This window comes from Microcaecilia unicolor, chromosome 3 (assembly GCF_901765095.1).
Source record: "Microcaecilia unicolor chromosome 3, aMicUni1.1, whole genome shotgun sequence".
Lineage (NCBI taxonomy): Eukaryota > Metazoa > Chordata > Amphibia > Gymnophiona > Siphonopidae > Microcaecilia > Microcaecilia unicolor.
Genome location: NC_044033.1, coordinates 85,593,006 through 85,614,536, shown reverse-complemented (window position 1 = coordinate 85,614,536; position 21,531 = coordinate 85,593,006). Strand labels below are relative to the sequence as shown.

The 21,531-nt window shown below is 47.6% G+C and overlaps 1 protein-coding gene across 1 annotated transcript in view; it reads right to left on the bottom strand.

Moving 5' to 3' along the window:
* The window catches only part of TRMT61B (tRNA methyltransferase 61B), an 80,229-nt gene that overhangs the window by 39,394 nt on the left and 19,304 nt on the right, over window positions 1–21,531 (bottom strand). Inside the window, exons 3-4 of the mRNA XM_030196136.1 lie at window positions 19,002–19,192; window positions 4,153–4,244 (exon numbers count right to left, since the gene is read on the bottom strand). Of these exons, the coding sequence (XP_030051996.1) occupies window positions 4,153–4,244; window positions 19,002–19,192 (283 nt within the window). The remainder of the gene's footprint in view (window positions 1–4,152; window positions 4,245–19,001; window positions 19,193–21,531) is intronic.

The following is a 21,531-nucleotide window of genomic DNA, read 5'->3' as shown; positions in this document are numbered from 1 at the left end:
TCCTTGAAATGGATGAGGTTTGCTGTCCGGTGTGAGGGCATGGCCATAGATCCTCTTTTGCCCTACACAAAACCTGCTTGAATACCTTCTACATCTCAGAGTCTGGTCTAAAACCCAACTCCTAGTGCAGTGATGGCGAACCTTTTAGAGACCGAGTGCCCAAACAGCAACCCAAAATCGATTTATTTATCGCAAAGTGCCGGTACTCATTATGGGCGGGGTCACCACATATGACTCCACCCCTATGATAGCCACACCCCTTACACCAGCCATGGCGCATATAAACAGACATCATTGAAAATATTATACTAGTATAGGAGAAAAAAAATATGATTTTCTTCCATTATAAATCATTTCTGTAAGCTGTTACAGCTCCAGTATACCCAGTGCAAAATAAGACAGCAGATGTAAATTCTCCAATTCGACATATTCCAAACACTAAAATGAAAATAAAATGATTTTTCCTACCTTTGTCTGGTGATTTTGTTTTTCTATCCATATTGGTTCTAGTCGCTGATTCTGCTGCTCTCTATCTGTTCTCTTAACTCTGTTTCCAGGGCTTCCTTTCCATTGATTTCTTTACTTTTCTCCTTTCTTCTTCATTTCTTGCCCTCCATCCATGTCCAGCAACCCTCCTCTCCCCTCCAGCCACAAATGTCCAGCCACCCTCCTCTCCCCCCTGCCCTCCCTCCCAGCACCTGGCAGCACCCAGCACCAGGCCTCCCTCCCACCCAGCACCCACCATCAGGCTTCCCTCCCACCCAGCACCCACCATCAGGCAGGCCTCCCTCCCACCCAGCACCCACCATCAGGCCTCCCTTCCGCCCAGCACCCACCATCAGGCTTCCCTCCCGCCCAGCACTCACCATCAGGCTTCCCTCCCACCCAGCACCCACCATCAGGCGTCCTTCCCAACCAGCACCCACCATCAGGTCTCCCTCCCTCCCTCCCAGCACGCAGCAGCAGCAGCAGGCCTCCCTCCCACCCAGCAGCACACAGACAGCACCAGGTCGGCCTCCCTCCAACCCAACGAGCAACACGCCGCCCTCCCTCCCTCCCAGCACCAGGAACCCCCCTCCTCCTAAAATTTAAAAAGCGTACCTCCTCGGAGTCACAGTTAAGGCGGTGTGCGTCGGTAGCGGCAGCGAAGCGCGTGTGCTTTGCTCGACGCGCCTTCGGCCTTCCTGCCGCCTTAACCCCGACACCGAGGAGGTACGCTCTTTAAATTTTAGGAGGAGGGGGGGTTCCTGGTCCTGGGAGGGAGGACGGGCGGGCGGCCTGTTACTCGTTGGGTTGGAGGGAGGGCGGGAGGAAGGCCAAACTGGGAGAGAGAGTGGGCGGACCAGTGATGGCTACGGCGCGCGTGCCAAGGGAGAGGGCTCTGCGTGCCCTCTCTGGCACGCGTGCCATAGGTTCGCCATCACTGTCCTAGTGTGATTAATGCTTATGATTACTGTGTAGAAAGTAAGCCCATCTCTGTACAGCCTCCAGTTGTTCATGAGAGGTTTGTTGATGACAAAATCCCCTGTCAAAACCTCCAACAGTGTTATTGGACCTCAGTGTCATCCTCACCCAGCTGATGAAAGCTCCTGTTGAGTCTCTTTACTTCTGCCATCTGAAGTACCTGACCGGGAATGTCTTGTTTTCTGTTAAGTCAGTTTGTGGAGTCGGTGAACTGCAGGCCCTGAAGCTGATCCACCTTACCCTAAGTTTCATCATAACAGAGTAGTCCTCTTAGTCTTAGAAGTTCCATTCTAAGGTAGTGTCAGAGTTCCATCAAAACCTCATTCCCATTCTAGTGAAAGAACATTGCATATTTTGGACTATAAGCAAACCGTAGCCTTCTATTTGGAGTGAACTAAAGCCCATAGACAGCCCACCCAGTTTTGTGTTTCTTTTGACCCAAACAAGAAAGGGGTAGCCATCGGTATTTGCACTTTAGCCAGTTGGCTGGCAGACTGCATTTCTTTCACTTGGCACCATACATCATTCCCTGGCTCTGCATAAGTCTTCATCTCCACACTCCAAAACAGCCCTATAGTATAATCATGTTTTTCTGTAGGGATGGTGTTAGCAGGCTGATATGCTGCATTTCATATCTCATAAATCACTTAGCACCAAGAACAAAGTGTTCTACTTTTGTTTCATCAGACCACGAAACCACCATCCCAATGTGGGTTTCTTTGCAAATCGAGAACCTTTTTTATCAAGCCGCACTAGCAGCTCCCGGTGTGGTAATGCTCCATCGGCATTGCTGCGCAGGAACCACTAGTGTGGCTTAATAAAGAGGCCCTGAATGTGGCATATCATGTGGCTTTTCTTCACAATGGCTTCCTTTTTGCTCCCCCCTTCCTTGAAATATGGCGTAATCTTGAAATAACGAGAGTCCACCGTAGTTTTTTTTTTTTTTTAAGTACCTTAGGACTCACAGTCACTTAACCCATGGCAACTGGCTTGGGAGGGTCAGCCTGATCAAGGAGGTATCTAGGTAGTACTAAATTGTTTCCACTTTACAATGAGCCTGACAGTAGGGAATAATAGTGGGCATGAAAGTATCTCAAAGAATATTCAAATCCATGCACATTTTCCTATGGCTTCCCCCTTTTGGACCTTTTCAGTGGCTGGCTCTTGCATTGTAATAAACTTCCAGCTGCATTGTGTATGGAGCCTATTCATGTGGTTTTCTCAGTTCATTTTTCTAGCAAAAAAGGTGCCGGTACTCAAATGCTAGGTCACCCTTCAGTGGTGGGGTGATCGCTGTGGGACCCACCCCACAATAGCCAGGCCCCCTGCAACCAGTCATGAATCTATGACAAGGCAGAATTGGTGTGTAGAGCCTGAGCTCTTTCATTAATATTTGGGGGTTCCTGGGTCAATTTTAGCAGACAATGGAAAAGGTGCCGGTACTCAGTACCCCCAAGTACCCCCTCAAAAAAAGCACTGGGTTTTCTGTAAGTAACTGAAAACATAACTGAGTGCACGAGCATATGATGAGTCTTGACTAAATTAATATTTGATACTGGGCATTTGGTTGCATTGGTTTTTAGGGATGTCTAAGAAATTTTAAGTGTTATTATTTGTATTTATTTTATGAACTTTTTTGAATGTACACCAATTAGGTCTTTGTTCTGCAATCTATATATTCTTTAAATAAACTTCATCCTAGAGATCTTTGGCAGTTTGGCATGTTTATATCTTTGCTTCAAATGCACTGCCTTGTTGAGCAGACTGGATGGCCCACGAGGGTCTTTATTTGCTACTAGTAAAAGAGGCCCGTTTCTGAGCAAATGAAACGGGCGCTAGCAAGGTTTTCGTCGGCAACACTCCCCCCTTGCCAACCCCTTTGTTGTTGTGGCATTGCTCCGCCCTCAACGTCATGAGGTTTGACGCGAGGGCAGGGCCCGTAGCGATTTCCCACCCCCCGCCTCCCTCCCTCCCTGCCAACCCCTTCGTTGTTCTGCCATTGCTCCGCTCTCGAGGGCGGGGCTCGGAGCGATTTTGGTGGCTTCACCACCACGAACCTTCGAACCTTTTTGAGGGAAGTCAGGGCTTGGCTTCACTGACGTTACTGTCTTCAGAACGTTGAGGGTGAGTTTTATATATATAGATCATTTACTATGTCACCTCATACAACAGAAACAGCTTGAATTTTCATCCAGGAGTATTTGAATCAGCTCAAGAACTGTGACTGGGCACAGGTGGGCTCTATTTAACATATGATGGGCCTTGTTAAAACAAATTTTGGAAATAGATCCAATTTGGGTTTGCAGATAGTTCTCCAGCTTATTAGCATTGAATATCGCGGTACCTGGATCTAATCTGGATTTGCTATGACCGTTTGGAAGACTTATGTAATCAAGACGTCTGAGTTTCTTTAAAACTTTTTGAAAATTTGTTCTTTCATATTGAAAGTGTGGAGTATGCTGTATAGATCGGTTAAAAAACCCCAAAAACTTATTTAATGAGATGTAGAAAATGTACAAGGTTGTGATAACTTATAAGGCACTGCATATGTATTGCATAAAAAGGTACTATTTGTTAGCAACACTATCAGTGATCTCACTTATAAAAGTCAAACAATGAGAACATTAAAAATCTAGCTGCATTTTACTCTATTTGGCCTTCTGATTTCAGGAACAAATTGGTACTTACTTTACAAGGTAGACAGTACAAACACCACCCTGTTTAAGGCATGGAAACACAACAGGCAATGCAACTTGTGGGTGAAGCATATCCAGTGTTACCTAAAGAAAAGACATTTACTGCTCAAACTCTATATGCACAAAATAAAAGAAACACATGTACAGACCCAAATAAAGTAGAAAACTGTAGGTACACTCTAAAGATTTTTGCTGTAGCAGGATAGGCCCAGTAAAAAGACTGATGTATAGGTCTTGCTTTGTGTATGATCTTGGCCAATACACAGAACCCTTATACATCTCATATTATATGATTACCTAGTCTGCCCAATTTATTCTTAGTACAATAAAACACACCGCAAAAAAGGGAACCTCAGTTTGGGGCCGTTTTACCAAACTGCAGTAAAAAGTGGCCTTAGCGCGTCTTTATACAGGCCATTTCTGTGCACTAAGGTCATTTTACTGCAGGGGTAAAATGGCCATGCACTAATTTTCCCATTAGCACTTGAGCTACTACTGCCACCTAATTTTGTAGGTGGATATGGCTCAAGCGCTAATTGGTTTGCGCAGCTACATTGCTGTGTAGAGCATAGAGCATGCCCACTCTCTACCCCTAGACCTGCCCCCAGAGGCAAAAAATGCCGATCATAAAAGCACCACTGGATGCCTGAGTGCGCCCCACAGTAAAGAGTTTTAGCTGCAATAAACATGCACTAGTGCTTACCGCAAATTAGAAAAAGGACCCCTTAGGAATTAAAAATAAGACAGCATATCAAATAACACATTTTAATTTTTATAACAGAAAAAGCTTATTTGAAAATTTAGAAGGTATCAATATATTATGCTTCTTGTAATCCAGAACATTCAAGTTAGCCACTAAAACATTACAGTTCAGATAAATATAATTATCTACCTTCCTACTACGGAAAAGTGAAAAATGACTAAGTCACCATTTTATGTTAAAAAAATGTATAAACAATATAGTTTTAAATTTTTTAAAAACCCACAACAACAAAAAAAATCTTATCTAAGTAGCTTTAAGGAATGTAGAATCAAATTTAAGGTCAGTCAGGGTAAAATTCCAGCCAAAGTGCATAGTCTGTATGAACAACACTATTATGGAATCTGTGCTGTACTGGACTTCAAAACATCCATTTCAGTTCTCAAAAGATGTCAAAAAAGCTTTGGTTAAAAATTCATCCAGTGTCTCTCAGCAGGCAAACAGCTTTATAGGATGTCTTTTTGACATCTAGGATGTTTCAGCAAGAAATGCCTTTTCTGAGGGCGAAACACCTTATCTTGCTATATGAGTAATTCTTACTCTCAAACAACAAAATATGTTTTCTTCTAATTTGGGAAACCTAATAGTCATTGATTAGCCCCAAGAACGCAGAGCTAATTTTTCAATCAGTTGCATCTAGAAGTGTTAATATTTATATGGAGAGTGTATTGCTCTACTTTTTTTTTTATTCTTAAGGAACATCCTCTGAAAATATTTCACAAACCATATTTTGGGAGGGGGGCTGGTAAAGGGATTTGGGAGGGATAAAAAGTAATAGGAATTCTGTGGGGCGGACTCTTTGGTAGATGAGATGCTATAACAAAAAAGGCCTCTTGTTTAGGAAATCAAGAGAAATTGGGGTTTGTATATTAGGTGCACTATTGTAACTAGTTACAATGGTGCACTATTTGTTAGCAACACTATCAGTGATCTCATTTATAAAAGTCAACTAGTTAGGTAACAATTTAATGTACCTGTTAGTTATGATTCATTTTGGATTGTTTGATTTTTGCAAAAAAAAAAAAAAAAGGGGAGGGGGGATTTAAGAGAACCAATATTCTGTTGTATTATTCAATTGGTATTGCTCACTGGGACCATACCCAGTGTAATGTCACTGAAGATCTTCTCTGTCCATGCTGGCACTATCCTGGTAGTGCAGGACTGGTCTGGTGACAGAGCTGGAAGTTATCTGCATAGCTGATATACAGTGCCAGTACCCAGATAAATATCCAGGTAAGGTAGGATGGTAAAACAGTTATATTCGGGTTATCTGCTTAAGCCTTCATTTCCCAACTCCAAAACATGCCCGCAGTATAACCATGTTTTTCTGTAGGAATGGTGTTAGTGATATGCTCCATTTCAAATCTCATAAATCATTTAGCACTAAAACCAAAATGCATCCCTTTTGTCTCAGACCACAAAACATTCTCCCTAATGTATGCAGTGATCTCTATGGTTTCTTTTCAAACTGTGTGTGGAATATCATGTGAGTTTTCTTCAGCAATGGCTTCCTTTTTGTTGCCACAATACAGTCCTAACTTACCCAGATAGTTATCCAGCTTATCAGTGCTAAATATTGGCAATATCTGGCTAGCGTAAGAATATACAAGAATTTCCATAAAGTGTCAGACCAAGAGTCCACCTAGTCCAGTATCCTGTTTCCAATAACAGCCAGTCCAGATCATAAGTACTTGCAGAGTCCCAAAAAGTTGCAAGATTCCATGCTACTTAACCTCATGGATATGCAGTTGCTTTCCCCAGATCTAATGTAATAATGGTTTATGGGCTTTTCCATCAGGAATCTGTTTATGGAATTTTCCCATCAGGAAGTGTTTTAAACACAGCTACATTAACTGCCCTTACCACTTGCTCTGGCAATTTATTTATTTTATTTGGATTTTGCTCACAACTTTTTCAGTAGTAGCTCAAGGTGAGTTACACTCAGGTACACTGGAATATTTCTCTGTCCCAGGAGGGCTCACAATCTAAGTTTGTACCTGAGGCAATGGAGGGTTAAATGACTTGCCCAAGATCACAAGGAGCAGCAGTGGGATTTGAACTGGCCACCTCTGGATTTCAAGACTGGTGCTCAAACCATTAGGCCACTCCCCCACTCCAGTCACAGTCAGGCATACTGGATATTTCTCTGTCCCAGGAAGGCTCAAAACCTAAAGGCAATGAGTTCCAGAGCTTAACTATATACGTTAAGTGAAAAAATGTTTCACCTGTTTTAAATGTGCTATTAATAACTTTATGGATTGTCCCCTTGTCCAGTGCTTCCCAAGTCTGGTCCTGGAGAACCCTTTGCCAGGCAGGTTTTCAGAATATCCACAATGAATATGCATGAAAGAATAGCATATAAATCGAGGCAGTGTATGCAAATCAAGTTCATATATATTCATTGTGGATATCCTGAAAATTTGACTGGCAAGGGGTACTCCAGGACTGGACTTGGGAAACACTGCCCTAGTCATTCCACTTTTTGAAAGAGAAAAAGCGAAGATACTTATCTGTAGCAGGTATTCTCTGAGGACAGCAGGCTGATTGTTCTCTCAAGTGGGTTGACGTCCGCCCAGTCTTCTGTCGCGCGTGCAGCGCGCACACGACTTCCCGCCTGTCGCGCGAGCGTGCCCCTTCAGTTAAATCAAAAAGCATATAAACAAACAAGAAAAAACAACTCCACAGGGGAGGTGGATGGGATTGTGAGAACAATCAATCAGCCTGCTGTCCTCGGAGAATACCTGCTACAGGTAAGTGTCTTTGCTTTCTCCAAGGACAAGCAGGCTGCTTGTTCTCACGATTGGGGTATCCCTAGCATCCAGGCTCACTCAAAACAAAAAACAGAGGTCAACTGGGCCTCGCAACAGCGAGGACATAACATAGGTTAACCTGAAGCTATATACAGCTAGCTGAGAGTGCAGCCTGGAACAGAATAAAACGGGCCTGGGGGGGGGGGGGGGGGGGGGGTGGAGTTGGATTCTAAACCCCAAACAGATTCTGCAGCACTGACTGCCCAAACCGACTGTTGCGTTGGGTATCCTGCTGAAAGCAGTAGTGAGATATGAATGTGTGGACCAAATCTCTTCAATGGAGGCTGACTTTAAGTGAGCCACTGACGCAGCCATGGCTCTAACATTCCAGCTTGGGCATAAGTGATGGAAATGCAATCTGCTAGCCAATTTGAGATTGTGCGCTTTCCGATGGCGACTCCCCTCCTGTTGGGATCAAAAGAAACAAACAACTGGGCAGACTCTCTGAAGGGCTTTGTCCGCTCCACGTAAAAAGCCAATGCTCTCTTGCAGTCCAAGGTGTGCAAACTGCTTTCGTCAGGGTGGGTATGAGGAATGGGACAAAATGTTGGCAAGACAATTGACTGGTTCAGATGGAACTCCGATACCACCTTAGGCAGGAACTTATGGTGCGTGCGGAGGACTACTCTGTTATGATGAAACTTGATATAAGGTGCATGCACTACCAAGGCCTGAAGCTCACTGACCCTACGAGCTGAAGTAACAGCCACCAAGAAAACGACCTTCCAGGTCAAGTACTTCAGATGGTAGGAATTCAGTGGCTCAAAAGGAGCTTTCAACAGATGGGTGAGAACGAAGTTGAGATGCCATGACACTGGTGGAGGTTTGAAAGGGGGTTTGACAAAAGGAAACCTCACATAAAGTGAACAACTAAAGGCTGTTCAGAGATAGGCTTACCCTCTACACGCCGATGATAAGCACTAATTGCACTGAGGTGAACCCTTACAGAGTTGGTCTTGAGACCAGACTCTGACAAGTGTAGAAGGTATTCAAGCAGGGTCTCTGTAGGACAAGAAAGAGGATCTAGGGCCTTGCTGTCACACCAGACGGCAAACCTCCTCCATTTGAAAGAATAACACCTCTTTGTGGAATCTTTCCAGGAAGCAAGCAAGACTCGGGAAACACCCTCTGAAAGACCCAAAGAGGCAAATTTTATGCTCTCAACATCCAGGCAATGAGAGCCAGAGACTGGAGGTTGGGATGCAAAAGCGACCCCTTGTTCTGAGTGATGAGGGTCGGAAAACACTCCAATTTCCACGGTTCTTCGGAGGACAACTCCAGAAGACGAGGGAACAAAATCTGGAGAGGCCAAAGGGAAACAATCAGTATCATGGGTCCACGGTCTTGCTTGAGTTTCAGCAAAGTCTTCCCTACTACAGGTATGGGAGGATACACATACAGAAGGCCTATTCCCCAATGTGTGAGAAAGGCATCTGACGCTAGTCTGTCGTGGGCCTGAAGCCTGGAACAGAAATGAGGGACCTTGTGATCGACCTGAGTGGCAAAACGATCCACCGAGGGGGTGCCCCACGCTCAGAAGATCTTGCGGGCTATGCCCATGTTCAGTGACCACTCGTGTGGTTGCATTATCCTGCTCAGCCTGACGGCCAGACTGTTGTTTACACCTGCCAGATAAGTGGCTTGGAGAAACATGCTGTGACGGCGAGCCCAAAGCCACATCTGGACGGCTTCCTGACACAAAGGGCGAGATCCGGTGCCCCCCTGCTTGTTGGTGTAATACATGGCAACCTGATTGTCTGTTTGAATCAAGATGATTTGATTGGATAGCCGATCTCCGAAAGCCTTTAGAGCATTCCAGAAACCTATGGAACTTTGGAAGGATAAGTGCTTTGAAAATATGCCTCCTGTAGACCTTTTTCCTGAAAGGACCAGGCTCCCTGAGTGTGAAGCCCATCTACATGAGCTCCCCACCCCAGGAGGGATGCATCCGTAATCAGCACTTTTTGTAGCTGAGAAATTTGGAATGGTTGTCCCATGGTCAAACTGAATTGAATCGTCCACCACTGAAGAGAATTCTGAAAATTGGTGGACAGTTGGATCACATCCTCTAGATCCCCCGCAGGCTGATACCACTGGGAAGCTAGGGTCCATTGAGCTGAACTCATATGTAGACGTTCCATAGGCGTTACACGTACTGTAGAGGCCATATACCCCAGAAGTTTCAACATCTGCCAAGCCGTGATCTGCTGAGAAGCTTGAACTACAGACACCAGGGACAGAAGGTTGTCCGCCCTTGCCTCGCGGAGATAACCTTGAGCATTCCGAGTGTTCAGCAGAGCTCCAATGAATTCCAAATTTTGGACTGGGGTGAGATGGGACTTGAGATAATTTACTACGAACCCCAGTAGCTCCAGCACCTGAATAGTCATTCGCATGGACTCCAGAGCACCTTCCTTCGAGGTGCTCTTCACCAGCCAATCGTCGAGATAAGGAAACACATGCACTCCCAGTCTGCGTAGCGATGCTGCGACTACCGAAACACTTTGTGAACACTCTGGGCGCAGACACCAAGGCAAAAGCCAGTACACAGTACTGAAAATGCTGCTCCCAGCCGAAATCGAAGATACTTCCTGTAAGCTGGAAGTATCGAGGTGTGTGTGTGTAAGCATCCTTTAAATCCAGAGAGCATAGCCAATCATGCTCCTGAATCATAGGAAGAAAGGTGCCCAGGGAAACCATCCTGATCTTTTCTTGGACTGGAAATTTGTTCAGGGCCCTTAGATCTAGGATGGGACGCATCACCCCTGTTTTCTTTTGCACAAGGAAGTACCTGGAATAGAATCCCAGCCCTTCTTCTCCTGGTGGGACGAATTTCGACTGCATAGGCCTTCAGAAGGGCGGACAGTACCTCTGCAAGTACCTGTTTGTGCTGGGAGCTGTAGGACTGAGCTCCCGGTGGGCAATTTGGAAGTTTGGATTCCAGATTGAGGGTGTATCCTAACCAGACAAATTGAAGAACCCACCGGTCGGAGGTTATGAGAGGCCACCTTTGGTGAAAAAACATTAACCACCCCCAACCGGCAAGTCGTCCAGTATGGACACTTTTTCTGTGGCTATGCTTAACTGGAGCCAGTAAAAAGCCCGTCCCTTGCTTTTGCTGGGGAGCAACAGGGGCCTTAGGCGCATGCTATTGACGAGACCGAGCGCGCTGGGGTCGAGCCTGTGCAGGCTGCCGAGGAGTGTACCTACACCTAGCATAGGAATAGGGAGCACTCCTCTTCCCTCCAATAGACCTCCTAGATGAGGAGGGTGTGGCAGAAGATACCCGGCGGGAGAGAGAAAGCGAAGTTACTTACCTGTAGCAGGTATTCTCCGAGGACAGTAGGCTGATTGTTCTCACGACTGGGGTGACGTCTGACGGCAGCCCCAGATCGGAAAATCTTCCTAGCAACAAAATTTGCTAGCCCTCACGTGCACATGCACGACCATCTTCCTGCCCGTAGCGCGAGCGTGATCCTCAGTCCAGTAGAAAGCAAAAGACAAGGGAAGACACAACTCCAAAGGGGAGGAGGGCGGGTTTGTAAGAACAATCAGCCTGCTGTCCTCGGAGAATACCTGTTACAGGTAAGTAACTTCGCTTTCTCCGAGGACAAGCAGGCTGCTTGTTCTCACAATTGGGGTATCCCTAGCATCCAGGCTCACTCAAAACAAAAAACAGAGGTTAATTGGACCTTGCAACGGTGAGGACATAACTGAGATTGACCTAAATAGAACCAACTAACTGAGAGTGCAGCCTGGAACAGAATAAAACTGGGCCTAGGGGGGTGGAGTTGGATTCTAAACCCCAAACAGATTCTGCAGCACCGACTGCCCGAACCAACTGTCGCGTCAGGTATCCTGCTGTAGGCAGTAATGAGATGTGACTGTGTGGACAGATGACCACGTCGCAGCCTTGCAAATCTCTTCAATAGTGGCTGACTTCAAGTGGGCCACTGACGCTGCCTTGGTTCTAACACTATGAGCCGTGACATGACCCTCAAGAGTCAGCCCAGCTTGGGCGTAAGTGAAGGAAATGCAATCTGCTAGCCAATTGGAGATGGTGTGTTTCCCGAAAGACAATCCCCTTCTGTTGGGATCAAAAGAAACAAACATTTGGGCGGACTGTCTGAATGGGCATGTCCGCTTCAGATAGAAGGCCAATGCTCGCTTGCAGTCCAATGTGTGCAACTGACGTTCAGCAGGGCGGGTATGAGGACAGGGAAAAAATGTTGGCAAGACAATTGACTGGTCCAGATGGAACTCCGACACCACCTTTGGCAAGAACTTAGGGTGAGTGCGAAGGACTACTCTGTTATGATGAAATTTAGTATAAGGAGCATGAGCTACCAAGGCTTGAAGCTGACTCTACGAGCTGAAGTGACTGCCACCAAGAAAATGACCTTCCAAGTCAAGTACTTCAGATGGCAGGAATTCAGTGGCTCAAAAGGAGGTTTCATCAGCTGGGTGAGAACGACTTTGAGATCCCATGACACAGTAGGAGGCTTGATAGGGGGCTTTGACAAAAGCAAACCTCTCATGAAGCGAACAACTAAAGGCTGTCCCGAGATAGGCTTACCCTCTACACGATAATGAAAAGCACTAATTGCGCTAAGGTGAACCCTTACAGAGTTGGTCTTGAGACCAGACTCGGACAAGTGCAGAAGGTATTCAAGCAGGATTTGTGTAGGACAAGAAAAACGATCTACGGTCTTGCTGTCACACCAGACGGCAAACCTCTTCCATTTGAAAGAATAACACCTCTTCGTGGAATCTTTTCTAGAAGCAAGCAAGACTCGGGAGACACCCTCAGAAAGACCCAAGGAGGCGAAGTCTACGCTCTCAACATCCAGGCCGTGAGAGCCAGGGACTGGAGGCTGGGATGCAGAAGCGCCCCCTCGTTCTGAATGATGAGAGTTGGAAAACACGCCAATCTCCACGGTTCTTCGGAGGACAACTCCAGAAGAAGAGGGAACCAGGTCTGACGCGGCCAGAAGGGCGTGATCAGAATCATGGTTCCACGATCCCGCTTGAGTTTCAGCAAAGTCGGGAGCGCCGCCTCTTTCCCTGACGCTGCGCTGCCGGAACCGCCGCCACAGAGGTAAATTTAAAAAGAAAAAAAAAAAAAGAAAAGGGATGTTGGGGGAAGAGAAGAGGGTGGGCAGTTGAACAATGGGAGCGGGAGGGCAGGGGAGAAACGACAGCAAGGATGCGAAGGGGGGGGCATGGATGCGAAGGGGGGGGGGGGGGAGAGAAGAGGGCGGGCCAGGCTGGGACATGGGAGAGAGAGGAGCTTGGATGCGAGGGGGGGGGGGGTCATGGAAGGGAGAGAGGGGAATTGCTGGTTAAAGGATGAATGGAGGGGGCAGGAACATGGATGAGCATGGATTGGGAGGGCAGGGAGAGGGGAATTGCTGGATAGGGATGAATGGAGGGGACAGATGGGCATGGATGGATATGGATTGCAGGGCAGGGCTCAGGGAGAGAGGGGAATTGCTGGATAGGGATGAATGGAGGGGGCAGGGCTCAGGGAGAGAGGGGAATTGCTGGAAAAGGATGAATGGAGGGGGCAGGGGACAGAGAAGCATGGATGGGCATGGATTGGGAGGGCAGGGCTCAGGGAATTGCTGGAAAGGGATGAATGGAGGGGGCAGGGGACAGAGGAGCATGGATGGGCATGGATTGGGAGGGCAGGGCTCAGGGAGAGAGGGGAATTGCTGGAAAAGGATGAATGGAGGGGGCAGGGGACAGAGGAGCATGGATTGGGAGGGCAGGGCTCAGGGAGAGAGGGGAATTGCTGGAAAGGGATGAATGGAGGGGGCAGGGGACAGAGGAGCATGGATGGGCATGGATTGGGAGGGCAGGGCTCAGGGAGAGAGGGGAATTGCTGGATAGGGATGAATGGAGGGGACAGATGGGCATGGATGGATATGGATTGCAGGGCAGGGCTCAGGGAGAGAGGGGAATTGCTGGATAGGGATGAATGGAGGGGGCAGTGGACAGAGGAGCATGGATGAGCATGGATTGGGAGGGCAGGGAGAGGGGAATTGCTGGATAGGGATGAATGGAGGGGACAGATGGGCATGGATGGATATGGATTGCAGGGCAGGGCTCAGGGAGAGAGGGGAATTGCTGGATAGGGATGAATGGAGGGGGCAGGTGACAGAGGAGCATGGATGGGCATGGATTGGGAGGGCAGGGCTCAGGGAGAGAGGTGAATTGCTGGAAAGGGATGAATGGAGGGGGCAGGGGACAGAGAAGCATGGATGGGCATGGATTGGGAGGGCAGGGCTCAGGGAGAGAGGGGAATTGCTGGAAAGGGATGAATGGAGGGGGCAGGGGACAGAGGAGCATGGATGGGCATGGATTGGGAGGGCAGGGCTCAGGGAGAGAGGAAAAATTGCTGGACATAGAAGGGAGGGAAGAGAGATGAAGGAGATGAAATGAGGGAAAAGGAAGAGAGGAGAAAAACTGCACATGGATGAAGAAAATAGGCAGAAGCTGAGGACCAGAAAAGAAGAAGAAAGGAGGAAAAGAAAGAAATAAATGGAAAGGAAGCCCTGGAAACGGAGTTAAGAGGACAGATAGCAGCAGAATCAGATACTGGGCCAGCATGATCAGAAAAAGAAAGTCACCAGACAACAAAGGTAGAAAAAAAATCATTTTATTTTCATTTTAGTGTTTGGAATATGTCCACTTTGAGAATTTACATCTGCTATCTTATTTTGCAATGTATAGCAATTTGTTTCTAAGAATATTGCTGACAATTCCTGTCAGTGTGGCAAGTGGTGAGCGATCATTTTCACGGGGGGGGGGGGGGGGGGGCCCAGAGACCCTAGGCACGGCCCTGCCCCACGCTTGAAAGATCTTGCGTACTACTCTCAAGTTGAGAGACCACTCGTGAGGCTGCATTATCCTGCTCAACCTGTCGGCCAGACTGTTGTTTATGCCTGCCAGATACGTAGCTTGGAGAAACATGCTGTGCTGATGAGCCCAAAGCCACATCCTGATGGCTTCCTGACACAGGGGGCGAGATCCGGTGCCCCCCTGCTTGTTGATGTAGTACATAGCAACCTGATTGTCTGTCTGAATTTGAATAATTTGATGAGACAGTCAATCTCTGAAAGCCTTTAGCACGTTCCAGACTGCTAGCAACTCCAGGAGATTGATCTGAAAACCTGTTTCCTGGAGGGACCAAGTTCCTTGAGTGTGAAGCCCATAGACATGAGCTCCCCACCCCAGGAGAGACGCATCCATCGTCAGCACTTTTTGCGGCTGAGGAATTTGAAAGGGACGTCCCAGGATCAAATTGGAGCGAATTGTCCACCAATGTAGGGAGGTGAGAAAACTCGTGGACAGTTGGATCACGTCCTCTAGATTCCCCGCAGCTTGAAGCCACTGGGAAGCTAGGGTCCATTGAGCTGATAGCATGTGAAGACGGGCCATGGGAGTCACATGAATTGTGGAGGCCATGTGGCCAAGCAATCTCAACATCTGCCGAGCTGTGATCTGCTGAGATGCTCGTACCCAGGAAACAAGGGACAGAAGATTATCTGTCCTCGTCTCGGGAAGGTAGGCATGAGCAGTCTGGGAGTCTAGCAGAGCTCCTATAAATTCGAGTCTTTGTACTGGAAGAAGATGGGACTTTGGATAATTTATCACAAACCCTAGTAGCTGCAGGAGTTGAATAGTTATCTGCATGGACTGTAGAGCTCCTGCCTCCGAGGTGTTCTTTACTAATCGTCGAGATAAGGGAACACATGCACTCCCAGCCTGCGTAGAGACGCCGCCACAACTGCCAGGCATTTTGTGAACATCCTGGGCGCAGAGGCGAGACCAAATGGTAGCACACAGTACTGAAAATGCGAAGGCACAGACTACAAGCAGCTGGGCTATGGTCAGGGCCAAGGCGTGGGTATTGGTACCTGAGATGGTCCGGTTGCACCGAGTACAACTTTTGAAGCCGTTGGGTGTCCTTGATGACAAGGAAAAACGGCTTCGGCAAAATCAAAAGAGGAGTGGCCTAGTGGTTAGGGTGGTGGACTTTGGTCCTGGGGAACTAAGTTCGATTCCCACTTCAGGCACAGGAAGCTCCTTGTGACTCTGGGCAAGTCACTTAAGCCTCCATTGCCCCATGTAAGCCGCATTGAGCCTGCCATGAGTGGGAAAGCGCGGGGTACAAATGTAACAAAAAAAAAAAAAACAAAAAAAAAGACACGATTGTGCCTACTAAAAGAAAAAAGGGCACAAAAGAAAGGGAAGAACCCAACTGCGCTGCCTAAGGCCGGCCGTGTCAAAAAACAAAGAAAACTTAAAAAGGTGACCAAAAATTAAAAAACTACGGGAGTTAAAAAAAAAAAAAAAGGAAAATAACGGAAAAATAAAGAAAAAGTATGACAAAGACTCTCGCGACAGGCAGGAAATCGTGCGCGCCAGAAGACTCTGGCAAAGTTTTGATATAATTTGCCACTTCCTGGGCCGACGCAGACGTCGACCCACTCATGAGGACAAGCAGCCTGCTTGTCCTCGGAGAACAATTGATTCACATTTACCCGTTCCACTCAATTCAGGATTTTATAGAGCTCAATATCATCACTCATCCATCTCTTCTCCAAGCTGAAGAGGTCTAACTTCTTTAGCCTTTCCTCACATATGAAAGTCATTCCATCCCCTTAATCATTTTGGTCACCCTTCTTGTACCTTTTCCAGTTCCATATCATCATTTCTGTGATGTGGTGACTAGAATTGCACACAACTCAAGATGTAGTCTCACCATGGAGCGATACAGAGGCATTATTTTCTCCGTTTTATTCTCTATTCCTTTACTAATAATTCCTAACATTGTTTGCTTTGTTGGCTGCACACCAAGCAGAAGATTTCAATGTATTAGCCACAGTGACCCCTAAATCCTTTTCCTTGGTGGTGACGCCTAACATGAAACTTAGCATCATGTAGCTATAATTTGGATTATTCTTCCCAATGTGCATCACTTTGTACCTGCCCAAATTAAATTTCATCTGCCACTGGGATTCCCAACCTTCCAGCCTCTCACAGTTCTCCTCTGTGAAGAAACAGTGTGTTTTAAGTGTTAGGTTTTCAAGGCAGAAACTAGGTTCGTGAGCCCTTGGACCACTGCCGGGGAATGGCAGGCAAAACCACCCCACACCAGAGACAAGGCAGAACTCTGACAGAAACAGCTAGACTTCACCTGCACTTGACCGCCCTTCCACAGGAGTCGAGCCCCTGGGTGCAGGCGGCTGGCAGGACTTACCGGACAGGGCAGGAACTGGATACCAACTAGGTTGAACAGGGACTAAGGGTCAGAGGGGAAAGGAACATATATGGGCAGCAAGGCAGGAAACTGGGCTAGGACTCACAGACAGACAATACTACACAAGGCAGGAAATGGACAAGCTAAAGGACAGGAACTGAAAGCTGCACAGCAGCCACTAAGCAAGAGACACAGGCAAACAGAAACTAGACTAGAAAATAAGCAATACACCTAAGCTAGACTACACACAGACTAACTAGAACCGGACAAGAAACTCAAACAAGAAACCAGACTAGGCAGAAGTGCAACAAAGCACTACTACTACTATTACTACTATTTGACATTTATAGAGCGCTACTAGGGTTACGCAGCGCTGTACAATAAACAAAGAATGACGGTCCCTGCTCAAAGGAGCTTACAATCTAGAGGACCAACAAACCAGGGACCTTAGACGATGCAAAGCCAAACACAGAAGTTTCCAGGTGATTAATGAAGCCCATCAGCTGCTGAACTTCAGCTGCAGGAATCACAAGGCAGCTACGGGTGCTGTTCAGGCACACAAGAGAAGCAAGTCTGGCAGCCCGGAAGATCCGAACCGGACTGGGCTGAAGTCTGGAACGGGTGACAGTTCATAGCAGCCACCGATTCTGGCCACCAGAGGGCGAGGCGAGCACAGACAAGGAAACAGTCACCATCGTGACAATACCTCCCCCCTCAAGGCCCCCCCCACCCCCGACCTCCACGGGGAATTCAGGTCTCCATGGGTAACTGCAACTCGATCCGGACTCAGCATCTCGGCCGGAACTGCAACGCGATCCGGACTCAGCATCTCGGCTGGAATTGGAACTCGGCTTGTACTCAGCATCTTGGTCGGAACTGCAACTCGATCCGGACTCAGCAACTTGGCTGAAACTGGAACTCGGAGTGGACTCAGCATTTTGGCTGGAACTCCCCTCCCGTCACCCAGTGACTCTCCTCTGTCCCTTGCGGGGAGAGAGGGGAATCACTGGGTGGCTGGAGGGGGGCTCCAGCCACCCAGTGATTCCCCTCTCTCCCCGCCCCCCCCCTCCAGCCATCCAGCAATTCTCCTCTCTCCCCTGCCCCCCCTGCAGCCACCCAGCGATTCTGCTCTGTCCCCTGCCCCCCCTTCCAGCCACCCAGCGATTGTCCTCTCTTCCCTGCCACCCTCCAGCCACCCTGCGATGCTCCTCTCTCCGCTCCCCCTGCAGCCACCCAGCGATTATTGTTTTTCCTTGTCCCCCCCCCCCCAAATCCACCCAGGGATGCTCTTCTCTCCCCTGCCCCCCCCCCGCCACCAAGCGAGTCTCCTCTGTCCCCTGCTCCCCCTCCAGCCACCCGATTGTCGTCTCTCCCCTGCCCCCCCTCCAGCCACCCAGCGATTGGCCTCTGTCCCCTGCCCCCTCCTCCAGCCAGCTAGCGATTGTCCTCTCTGCCCTGCCCCCCCTCCAGCCACCCAGTGATTTTATTGTTTCCTCTGGCCCCCCTCCAGCCACCCAGTGATTCTCCATTTTCCCTTGCCCCCCCTTCCAGCCACCCACCAATGCTCTTCTCTCCTCTGCCCCCCCCCCCCTTCCAGCCACTAAGCAAAGCTCCTGTGTCCCCTGCCCCTAACGATACCGGCCAAATCTCTCCGCTGCCGTGCACAGCTCAGTGTGCAGGTCCACTGAATGCTAGATCGATTTGCCGCTGTGCGTCCACCCTCCCACCTCTGGTTGGTCAGCTTTTGCATGTGACATCCCTTCACTCTCACTGTTCTGCCCGCGTCATCACGTTTTTACGCGAGGGCGGAGCAGAGAGAGATGTGACATCCTTACGAACCCTGAAGCCACGGAGTCAGCTTCAGAACGTTGGAGGTGCGTTTTATTATAGTAGATATGTGACCTCTTGAATTTTGATTTGTAGTGGCAGATAATTATATTTTGATGTTAATACTGCAAAGAATAAGGAAAACAAAATATTTTAATTTAAAAAATAAGACTTACAGCATCAAATGTTATGGATCTGGTATCTTCAGCTGCTGTTACAATGTCTTTATTGATGAAATTCACATTATCTGGCCACTCTTCCTCATGTGTTACTTTCCAGGCAGTGCGCCAGCGCTCATAATTTTTCTTAGCAATAAGATGATGATCGTTCCTCACTTCAAAACTCAAAACATGACCTTGACACCCAACTACGACAACAAAATGTACCATATTAGCCATATTATTTATTTAGGGGTCCTTTTACTAAGCTGTGGCAAAAGGGGGACTGCGCTGGAGTTAGTGCATATTTTTGATGCGTGCTGAGGCCCCCTTTTACCACAGTGGGTAAAAAGCTGCACCGCCATTTCGGGGAGGGGGGGGGGGGGGAGAGAGCACTTACCACCACCACTGAGGTGGTGGTTAGAGAATGATTGTGGGTTCTGTCTCCATCCCCAGCCCATCCCCCCAGGTTCTGTCTCCGTCCCTGCCCTGTCCCCATGGGCTCTGTCCTCATCTGCAGAAGCCTCAAACAATTATGATTTTATATTTAAATCTTTCTATTAAAGTATAAAAAGGAATATGCTGTGCAACTGTTGAGTATAAATTACAAATAGAAAACAACAACAACAGGGAGCAGCTATAATAACCCTTCTCACCACCACCTTCTACCCTTCCAACCCCAACAATAATTGATTTCTACTACCCCAAGGAATCCTAATCCACCCTGTTACAATGTCCAGGGGTACACAATATAACCCATTCTGTATGCCCTAGAGGGGAGAAATATGCCCTATGAAGCACTGTTATGATTTTTTTAATCTATGGATGAATAAGAAGTCATCAACAGGGGAGGAAGCGACGTCATCGGAAGAGATGGCTGCTTGATCTGTAAGCTCCGTCGTCTTTAGGGCAAAAACGAAGCATTCCTCGTGCAAAAAAGCGAAAAAATCACTCCTAATATTAAAAAACTAAAGCTAAACTCATGGCAGCAAAGAAAAAGCTGGCAAAATTCAAGTTCACGTCCGAGTCACCGAGCGCTACAAAAGGAACCGGACTTCGTTCTCGAGGGGCCAAGATGGCGAACGCGGAAAGCGAATCGGACCAGGACCTGGAAGAGCAGTTTGAGAGCGAGGCAGAAATTAGTAAGAACGATTTTGCCAGATGGTTTACAGAATTAAAAACTGAAATGGTGACAACAAGACGAAGCATTCAAACGGCGGTAGCGGAATTGCGCGAAGAAATCAAAGAAATCGGAAACAGGCTGGCGGAAACGGAGGAAAAAACGGAGGCCATATCGCTGGAAGTGCGGGACCTCCGGGGCTCCATAAAAAATGAACAGCAAACAAGAGTGGATATGGAAGACAGGCTGGAAGATCTTGAAAATCGCACTAGAAGGTGCAACTTGAGATTCAGAGGCATTCCGGAAGAGGACCAGTATAAAGATGCCGAGAAAGTGGTTCAAGAAATCTGTGCTTCTCTACTTAATCAGGACTCCAATGCGGGAGAGGGCCGAGAGAATGCGCCTGTGGAACTGGAAAGGGCGCACAGAAGCCTAGGTGCACCACGGAAAGGTTTGCCAAGAGATATAGTAGCCTGTTTTCTTAGGTTTCCAGTTAAAGAAAAAATTTGGAGAAAAGCGAGAGAACTGGGGAAGATAACATGGAACACGGCTAAGATCCGGATTTATCAGGATCTGGCTAGACAAACGCTACAGCGCAGAAGAAACTTTAAGGACATTACAAGCTACTTACAAAAATCTGGATTACGCTATCGTTGGCTGTTTCCGTTTGGGCTGCAAGTATCGCTGGGGAGTACTACTCGGCGTCTTCAATCACCACAAGGAGCGTGGAAAGTCTTAAAGGAGATGGGATGTACAGATGTACCCAGAGAGGAAGAAAACATGCAGCAATCCCAAGGCAGCCCAGGGAGAAAAGATCAGACGGGTTGGCAGATGGCTGTAGGGAGGAGGAATCGTCCTCCAGCACGAAATGCAAGAGATACAGTGGAGAAAGATGATGCCACCTGAAGCTGATAAGGACTGAACAGGGACTTTGAACGAGTTTCCACTGTAGTAAGTGGGAGTGAAGATGAAACAAGTTGAAAAGTTATATATGTGATGTTGGGGTGAATGCATATATGTGTTTTAAATAGAAGGGAAGAGGTAAAGCAACATAAATAAGGGAGGGAATGCATATTTGATTAAGGGACTGGGCGGTCAAGCTCAGAAGATGACGTGCTTCCTTAAGGGAAATACTGGCACGAAAGAGTGGATGCCAGTTGATGGGGAGATTGGGGGGGGGGGGAGGTGGAGGGAACGGGGGAGGACTGAGTATTAGAGGAATACGTATTGGGTCATGGAATGTAAATGGGTTAAACAATCCGGGTAAGAGAAGTATAATTTTCAGAGAACTGCGCAGATTGAACTGTGATATAATAATGTTGCAGGAAACCCACATTAAGAAGAAAGATGAAGCACTTATTATGAACAAAGGGCTGGGGGAGGGGTATGCATTGGCTGATACTAGGGGAAATAAGACGGGAGGCTTAG